At 38.3% G+C, this 10,368-nt stretch overlaps 1 protein-coding gene across 1 annotated transcript in view; it reads left to right on the forward strand.

Annotated features, from left to right (window-relative positions):
- Positions 1 to 9,367, forward strand: part of LOC129102670 (one cut domain family member 2-like) — a 38,150-nt gene extending 28,783 nt beyond the window's left edge. The window contains 1 exon segment of the mRNA XM_054612914.1: positions 9,078 to 9,367. Coding sequence (XP_054468889.1) covers positions 9,078 to 9,367 — 290 coding nt within the window.
- The last annotated feature ends 1,001 nt before the right edge of the window (positions 9,368 to 10,368 follow it).

The following is a 10,368-nucleotide window of genomic DNA, read 5'->3' on the forward strand; positions in this document are numbered from 1 at the left end:
ACTACACAAGGGATGTGCTAGTCATGAAGGGGGCTTTTCTTCTACATAACTGCAACCCCACAAACTCATGTGGTTTGCTGTTATAATGCTTTACGGAACCCTAACCCTAACCCTTGGAAGTAACATTAGCCTTCCCTGTATGTAGCAAGCTAGTTAGCCTGACATTCTAACGATTGCAGCCTATGTTAGAGCAAATAAACACAGTAAGCTATGATTGGACAACCGCTGTTTGAGCAAACAGGAAGCTGAAAACTAAACACAAATTTGTATCGTTGGTGCCTATAATTTACAACACTTTCTCTTGAACAACTCTGCAAGCATACCGCCATCTTCAATGTAATGGCAATGAACATGACCACGGGGGGATGATTGCGATGCTGATGTGACAGTGATAATGGTAATGGAGATTATTGTGATGCAACAAGCACTATTGGGATGGTGGGGATGATTATGTTTTGAAATAACTGTGGTTATAAGAATAACGACTGTGATGAGACTGATTCTTGTCAAGTGCAAAGAATGATTTTGACTGGTGGATACTTTGGATGATGGATGATGATGATGATGATGATGATGATGATGATGATGATGAGAGTAACTTTGGCGGTAAAGAGTGACGCAATGATTAGTAGAAGAAAATAATACCAATGATGTTGAAGGAATAGTAAAACATTTTGAGAACTGTGGGGTTCTTTTGCTTTCTGAGAGTGAAAAGATGGATAGCAAGCGTTATACCAGTATTGACCATGTTAGTGGTATTTATAAATGAAATATTGATATCATGTTGATAATACATATGTGATAATACTGCATAAATAATCCAGCGTCTCTTAAATCCTTTTATACATATACAGTTAGGATTACAGACATTCTCCACCTCTCCTACACACTCATTTTCCAAAAAGAGACATAATGCATATAAATGAAAATTAAAGATGAATTTGGCTTGTAACATTATTTTAATTTTTATTATATATATTGTTATTATCACTATTATCACTATTATTATTATTATTATTATATTAAATATTATTTGGAATTAAAATAGTGTTTAATATTTATTTATTATATGATTGTGATAACATTGTCATTGGGAATTCTTTTAGACATGAAAATTGTGCTAAGAAAATTGGATATTGTTAAAGGCCTACTTAGCATTTAAATCAGGAACTATGTGATGATTATGAATTGGCCTTGCGGTTGGATACCAAGCCCTGGCTTAGAGTAAGATAAAAAATGACTTAGATGACTAAAATCATGATAAACCGTGTGCTGAAGAAGCCCATTTGAGAATCGTGATATGGTTGAGATGGTAACTGATGATGATGATGATGAGGATGATGTGATATTAAGGGATTAACTATGACGACTGTGATTGTAGTTTTAATGACGGTGATCGCGTTGAATGAAAGAGACGAGGGAGGCTGTGACAGCTGAGTCACACTGAGAGAAAAAAATAGAAAGAGACGCCGGAGAGGTTCTGGTATTTTCTGCTGATCCCATTTGCAAGATGGAGACGCATTTAGCAACATGTCTAGAGAGAGAGAGAGAGAGAGAGAGAGAGAGAGCTGATGAGAGACAGAGGAACCCTGCCTTATTGATCCTATTGACTCAACCCTTTACCTTGAAAGAATAGCCGCCCCTCCCCCCTCCTTACTCTCGCCTCTCCTCAAACCGGTAAACTCCTTTTGAATAATATAATTGAGTATTTGATCCTCACTGTAACCTCGACCAGGGAGAGGGGTAAAAAAAAAAATCCTGATTGAATCACTCAAGCGTGCTCTTTGCACATTGACGGCACACTGTGTTTGTGGGTGGGTGATTTTGATTGCTCCCTTTTTTAAAACGTAAACGCGTCTGCACTTTTTTTTTTAGTCTGGGGTGAACTGCTGCAGAGCTGCTTTCCATCGAGCTACAGTAAGCATAAAAGGTGGAGACAGAGAGAGGGAAAGGTGTACACTGGAAATCTATTTACAGTATTTGAAACCGGATTTCATTGGATATTTTTTTACCTATATGTATTTTTTTTTTGAGGAGATTCTTCGCATTTAAGATTTTGTTTTCCCTCTAGCAATGCAGCAAATTTTGGGGGGGAATCAAACCAGTACTGCCTCCCTATATTTTCAATCTTAATTTTTGCCAATTGCATGTTTGATATTATCCAGCAAAATGTTATACAGTGACTGAACGACTTGAATTAGTACCAACTTAATGTCTTGTTATTTTGCGCTTCTGCACAGTCAAATATCTCAACTAAACAACTGTCATATCCCAATAAAGCTGTTCCAGAACATTTACGCTACGGACATATGTAAACAACATCATGACATCACCGAAACACACAGATAAAGCCAGCAATGTTACGTTTGCACAGAAGAGCATCAGGGCCACATGGGAAAAATTGGATTTGAGTTTAAAGCTTATTCTAACTGCAACATCTTGAGTTAAACCTTGCTCTCTTGACTTTGTCAAACAAAATGTAACAAATAAAAACAAAGATATGAATGTACTGAAATGTCATTTATTAAAATTATGGTATCCGATACCAGCTATTTGAGTCAGTAGAGGACCGATATCAGATATCAGTATCTGGACTTGTGCATCTTTATTCAGTGCTTAAAGACATTTTCACATGTGGCCCTAATGATCTTCCATACCTGGGGGAAACTTTTAAATTACTAAATGAATAATTTCAAACTATGTCCAGCCATGTAAATTAAAACTGGGCTTAATTTGGTTGAAAATAAAATGTGTTTTTTTTTTTTTTGTCTTTGAGTAAAGTATGGTTTGAAATGTTTTTGAAACTAAAGTGCCGATAAAATACCCAGGTTTTATTAGTGTTTAAACTTTTGTTTTTCTACCAACGTTTTTTTCTCATTTACCAAAGAAGCTGTTGTGTAATATTCATATAAAAGTACAAAATGTGACCGGCCGCTGGGAAATGTGAAATGAAATGTAAATCAAAGTAAAAAACAACGCTGGGGCATCCACAGTCAGCTCAGAACTGTTCCACCATTGTGTTTCATATGCATGCATGAAATATGCATGGAAGTAATACTGAAAATAAAAACCTGTATACTCTTTTCTGTCAGGTGGAAGTACCTCCAGTTACTCACAGCTACCAGAGCTTCACGATGATCAACACAAGTCCAGTCAGGAAATGCCAGGTGCAAAACAAACACTACAAAAGTGCACAAAAAAAATAATATCAATATGTCTTAATTATAGAATTGCAACTCTTGGACACTATTTTGGGGGTATTTTTGTATGTATAAATTCACTATTTAGCCCATTTTTATGCCTAGAATACTTCGACATAGTTGGACCTGAATCATTATCATTATTAGTATTATAAGTAGTAGCAGTAGTAGTATAAGTACTAGTAGTAGTAAATCACTTCTAAAAACATTTTTATAAGAAGGTTTTGGGGAATAATTTATATGTCTCTTCTGTTTTTACCATTCCACTCCATTTCATGCTTTCATCTACTTTTAACCTTTTTTTTGTATCCTCCTTGTGTTTTTTATGATCTTTTAAATGATTTATTTTTGTTCAGTCTTATTTGCTTATAGAATTATCCTTATTATATTATAAAAAGGTGAAGACAGGATTTTCCTGCTATCCTTAGAAAATAAATAGTTCCTAGGACAGAAATGTGAAAAAACTTTAAATTTCACAATAAAAGCCGGATGGATTGTTTTGGCACAACCTGGCACAGTGTTATATAACTACTCATGATATAAAAAATGTATTAGATGCTAGCATAAAGAGTTCTACAAAGACCATGATAATCACATAGCAGGTGTAGAAGGTTTGCTACTAGCAGTAGAAAAAGTAGTAGTGAAAATAGCACTGATCATGTTTGTCCTTAATTAAATAATGGTTTTAAAACAGTTAAAGAGGTAATATTTGGGGTTCTAGAAAAAAGAAGAGGTTGACAGACACATGTGGGATACCAGTCATTATCAGTTCAGCTACTAGAAACGCACTCTGTCTCACAGTCGGATGTTTAATCACAAAGATCACCCAGTACATAATCAGGTCCAACGTCCAAGATCCTTTCTAGTTTAGTCTTTGAATAAACAAGAACAAAACTGTAACACAGATTTTGGGCTGATGGCGACGTGCTTCTATACACTATAGAATATGTCCTTTCTAGATCAATTTTAATAATAACTTTAAACAGCACTTTTAAATCCAGTAATTCTAATAATAATAATAATAATTAAGTGCTCTAAAATAGAATCAGGAATGCCGAGAGATTAAAAAGATAATATGAAAATCAAGGAAGTTTAATAAAGACAGGTTGACAATAAATGGTGGCACCAGCAAAACATGTACATCGACAGGAAGAGTGTTTTATAACGGATCCTGACGCTATCTATTATTGCTACATTCAATTTGGCCTTACATTCACAATGTGTGGCCATTTCCCGTCTGATGATTCTAAGCAGATGTGTCTCTTTTGATCTCTGTCTCTCTCTCACACACACACAGTCATGTTTCCATTACTTTAGAGAACATAACATTGACTTATGCTTTAAACCCAGTTTGTTTGTGGACCCTCATATGCAGAGATCAATACTACCACCTGTCAGTGACAAACTGTATTACAACTCTTGACAGTGTGGCTTAAACATGAATTCTTCACAACATTTCACCTATTTACCCAGAGAGCAGAAGAAGGAGAGAGGCCCCCTGTATAATGAACAACAGGGACATTTTCATTTGAGTCATTCCAGCCCAGCACCTAGCCACAATGCTAAACGAAATACTAAAGGTTGTGTTTTAGATTCCGGTGGATATCATACTGACGTCAAAGACACCAAACTCATCAGGGTGAATTTTTTTACACATGTAGAATATGTGAAGCCATGAAAATAATAAAAACATGTTTGAATGTTTCACTCAGTGAGATGTGCGTATTGATCATGAAGGCTATAAAGACACTCAACCAATAACCACGAGACAGAGAGCAGTGGAGAAACAAAACGCCGGCCATCCTTCTTTGCATCCGTCGTCAGGTTGCTAAACGCTGTGATAAGAAGCTGTGTGTGTTAGTGTGTTAGTGTGTTTAAAGTGAGGATAGTTTCCTCTTACGCAATAGTAGATACTTAACCTGATTCGTGCTGACTTCATTCAGAGAGGTAATCAAATCGAACGCACCCAGATCTCCTCCTCAGTGACTGACTGAGATACACCGGCGAACACATTATAAAGGTGTTTTCTTACTATTATTGCAATTATATTATATTATTATAGTATAGTGTTGGGGATATCTGTTCTGTTTTGTTTTCCTTCAAGCTCAAGATCATAGAAAAGTCTAAATTAATTCATAGCTTAAATTACCCGCCATATACTGCCGTATACTAAACAAATAAAGTCCCTTGACTTTGTAAAAGTATTTCAATATTTATGTAGAATTAATTGGCAGTAATTGGCACTAAAAATCGAATATTGAAAAACATTCAAAGGATGAGGAGCAGTACAGAATTTATACTAATTGATACAAATGTTCTTTTCAGTTTTACTCCTATTAGAAATACCACAGACACATTTATCTTATTTTCATTACTCGTCTAATTTTTATTGTTTTTCAGTTAGGCATTCAGATTTATTTTCTCATGTTGTTGTAAAGTACTTTCAATTTTAGCTTACATATTTTACTTAATTATCTTACTCTTGTTGCCATTCTATTTTGCACTGGTGTTGGTATTACTTCTTGTACACCTTATTTCTCCATTGTGTTTTTTATTCTGATATAGATGTGATTTTTGAGCAATCTCTGGCATAAGAATGTCCTTGGGGATTGAAAAAACAAGTTCTATCTTATCTTATGTCAAAGAGCCAGTCAGTTGAATAAAACCTGTCTACATAAAAAAAGGAAAATAACAAGGTAATATCTAGGCGTGTGCTGAATAGTTTGAAGTTTCATTCAGAACGTTGACATCTAATTCTAAATCGACATTCTACCGCTGCGCATCTTTTTTCCATTGTTTTTTTTTCAATCTATTTTTTGATTAAAGCTGGTATTTCTGCACAGTTGAAAATAAAGATCAGGCTACACTAATATAATAAATGGTATACTGTTTGTAGAATTAGATTACAGTTGTGACTGCATAGGATTGTAATGCAAACACGTTCAATAGCTCCACAGCATTGGAAAGTCCAAAAGTCTAAATCTATTGGAGAAAAAAAACATAAATGTTATAATTTCCAAAATTCACAATTTAGCCTTTCAAAAACATAATTTCACAGTGTCAAGTTTGCTCTCCTACTTGACAGATGATGGTGAACATCATGAAATATGACGATTTTTGAATTTAACTTTGTATCAATTCAGAACTTCCCCACAGAAACCGAAAACAAAATATGCCACGGCAAGCCAGATAAAAAAAAAAAAAAACACTGGCTTACCTGCAACTTCTTCTCCTACACAAGTCTCCTGGGCTTCGAGTTGAAAAGGTTGATGATGACGTCATAATCCTGAAGTGTCGATTAGTTCTCTTCCAAACGTCAAAAGGAGCTGGTTCCTCTGATAGATCTGCAGGTGCATTCCAACGTTAGCAAGACTAGCGTGGGTTTAGCCCAGCTGCTTCTCCTTCAATTCATTACATATTTTTTTTTGTGTGTTCTTAAAAAAAAGCCGATAAAAGAAAGTTGTTAAGCCATAGCTCCAGCTGCTAGCTACACGAAACCGCCTTTTGATAGCACGCAATGGGGCACGCAATGGGGCGTAACGTAATTCTTTACCTGAATGTGAGTGCAGCATAATCCCGAACTCCTGTACACCACTTTTCAAAAGTCCCAGAAAAAAATGTAAGATCTAAGACAGTCCTAAAATATTGGTAAACACGCACAACTCTCTACATAACCCCCAAATCTACAGTGCCTAAACTCAAATGTGTGATGTCATCGAGTATAAAGTGTGGAACTGTTCCATAGATGTTCTATGATACTGAGAGCAGCGAGGGGAAAGTTTGGGGACATTTTCTGTTTCACAACTGACAATAGAATAGTATAAAGCTAATTTGAGTCCATCCATTATCCTTACACCGCTTATCATGGTCACGGTCAAGGGGGTGGGGGCTTGAGTCGAATCGAGCTGACATTGGGCAAAGGCAGGGTACACCGAGGACAGGTCGGCAGATTAACGCAGGGCCGACATATATAGACAGACAACCATACACGCTCAAATCCACACCTACAGGAAATTTAAAATCATCAATTAACCTAAGCTGCATGTCTTTGGACTGTGGGAGGAAGCCGGAGAACCCGGAGAGAACCCACACTGACACAAGGAGAACATGAAAATTCCACACAGAAGGCCTGTGCAGCCCAGGAATCCTCCCTCTTGATGTGTGGCAACCATTCTCCCATTCATTGTCTATAGAGCAGCTCCAGACTTTGTACTTGATGACATCACAAGTTTGAGACCTACTTTGAGGGAGAGTAGGTCATGTTCACAAATATTGACTGAACTTCCCTAGGCCATGGAAATAACATATTGCCCCCCTTTAAATTTCGACTCACCTTTCCAAAGTGTGAGCGTAAAGGAGCTGTATTTAACATTCCCTTCATTTAATACAGCAGTGAACAACTTTGCGATGTTACAGCTGATAGCGCCAAAGGTAGCGACCACCCTCCGGTTCTCCCTCAAGCAAACACTCATAGCTCGGTCAGCATTTTTTCGCCGTAGTTTAGTATCGGGAATCATTGGAGCTTCATGAACCCACAGAGAGAAAATCTAATTTGGGTTATTGCGGGGGGTAACCGGGATTTGACTGCTCTGAGGTTGCCAAATAAGATTTGCACATGCATAACTAAAATCCTGATGACACTATTACTGTATAATTAAACGAAAGTCTGTATAAAAAAAAATTAAATGATATCTTTATTTGTCCTCAGTCAAAAAATAGTAGTCCACATTTTGTTTGAACTTGGTATTGGTGCCCAGTGTCAGATCAAGAGCAGTAATAGTATTATACTTTCTACAGAATTGGATTCAAGCGTCAGCTGAAACCAATTCAGTTGCCACTTGAAATCCAAACATTTCCAATAACTATTGTATATTGTATTGTAAAGTCTAAAAGTTTATGTCAAGGAAACGGACAAGTCATATTCATTAAAGAAAGTTGGTTTAATAAAAACAGACAAAAATAGATAAAACGCTTTATCACCTTATTGAAATTCAGGATTTTTTTTGCTGATTTATGAAAAAAATGTGTGGGGGTAGGGGTGGCTTCAAGAAAAATAAGTTGGGAACCACTGCTTTATTGGACAGCCGCAGCAGAGAGACGGCTGGAGACAAGGAAAGAGTAGTGGGGGAACAACATACAACAGAGTCCATGGTGTGCACCTTAACTAGGGGCCAGGAGCAGAGCGCCCCTCTTTCTGATTGACTTCATAGTACTTATCCTACGAAATCACACCACACCCACACTGCACCAGTTGTTTTTTTTGTAGTCAAAGCGGACACACAGTTTTAGGCAGTTTAGGCAGTCTCGGTCCAGTTGTTTAGGCCGCACCAGAGTTGGACTGAAAGCTTCACAGCACCAGCCCATAGAACATATGTATAAAGGGGACGCAGTCACCCTGACGTCACCCATTTGTTTTTGGACTGCTGTTTTTAACCCTTGAGTTTGGCGATTTTGCCTTACCAATCTTGGATTAAGGCAGTCGCCATGTTGTTGTTTTTTGCAACCGTTTAACGGAAGTTACCATTTTTGGAAAACAGTAGTGAGAGCAGTTGAAATGAACCAGACAGATTAAGGGTGAAAACATGCTTAATAACTAAACATCCACCATTAAACTTCACCGCTACATCTCAAGCTTTCACCTTGCATTCAACTTCTCATATGATTCTGTTGTGTCCTTATGAGTGGAACGCCTGAGCTGTATTGGTTGAATGTAGTAATGACACAGTGGAAGTGGTTCAAATACTACAAACAACACTAACACTTTAATTTTCTGTCTCTTCCTCCTATCACCCCACCACCTCACCTCTGCTCTCCTATCTCATCGTCTTCTTTCCCCCCTCTCCTCCCCTCAACCCTCTCCCCTCCCTCCCCCTGCAGCGTGCAAACGAAAGGAGCAGGACACGGCGAAGGACCGCAACAACACGCCGAAGAAATCGCGGCTGGTCTTCACCGACCTGCAGCGGCGCACCCTGCTGGCCATCTTCAAGGAGAACAAGCGACCGTCCAAGGAGATGCAGCTCACCATCTCGCAGCAGCTGGGCCTTGAACTCACCACCGTCAGCAACTTCTTCATGAACGCCCGCCGCCGGAGCCTGGACAAATGGACAGACGACGGAGGCAGCCCCGGCGCCCAGTCCTCGGCGTCCAGCACTTGTACCAAAGCGTGATAGTAGATGGCGAGGAGGGGGAGGGGAGTGCGGGGAGGGATGGGTCTCGGGTGGGGAGGGGCGACGGAGAAACGGGGAGAAACGGGGAGGGACGGAGGGGTTGAGGGGCGCGGGTCAAAGTTTCGTCCGGTCGAAGCGAGGAGGAAAAACCAAACTTTTTACGTATTTTTTATTTGTTTGTTCGTTCTGCTTTCGTCAAAGGGTGACAAACTGAGAGAGGGGCTGCTCACTGCGACGAATTGTTTGTAGCCTAACCGCCTTTTTGCAAAAACCATCTTGAAACCATAACGAAGCCAAAGGGTAAACTCACCTGTAAAACATAGAAACCTCACCGGGGGAAAAAACAAACAAACTCTTAAATCAAAGACTTTCACTGCTGATGTCTCCTTTAGGACAATAAGCTGACACACTAGCCCAAATACCAAAGACTAGAAGACGATGTTTGTTTTCTAATATGCAATATATAAGCTAGGAGCCAACCGACCAAACAACAAACCAATGCGAGCTTTATGAAAAAATCTCTAAGGACTTGTATTCGACCTTTAAATGTCCCAAAGAGGCAATCATGCTTCTGTTTTGGGCTGAGTTGAAGACTTTCACGTTGAGAAGTCTGGTTTCAGAGATCGCACAGTCAAATTCTGAAAATTGTAGCTGAATCTAGATTTAAAACAAAAGGAGGTCAGTTTGTGAAGTTGGACTGTGGATTTTTTTTATTTTTTATTAACCAAACCAAAGATATTTAAGTTGACATTTCCTCGTTCATAAGAAACCATAAGCCGTTTGATTATCAAGTCAAACATTCATGATTTATTCATCTAAATCAGTGGGTTCAGCTGGTCAGTTTATGTATTAGTCAATTAATGGCTGAGTGATGGAGGAAAAAACTGTCCAACAACTGTGTTCATTTGGCTGTGCAGTCCCTGTTTTCCCCCTGAGATCAGAATTGAAGAGTTTGCTTCCAAAATGTTCTCTATCCATTTTTAAAATGAAAATACGTACCT

The sequence above is a fragment of the Anoplopoma fimbria genome, chromosome 14 (assembly GCF_027596085.1).
Source record: "Anoplopoma fimbria isolate UVic2021 breed Golden Eagle Sablefish chromosome 14, Afim_UVic_2022, whole genome shotgun sequence".
Classification (NCBI taxonomy): Eukaryota; Metazoa; Chordata; class Actinopteri; order Perciformes; family Anoplopomatidae; genus Anoplopoma; species Anoplopoma fimbria.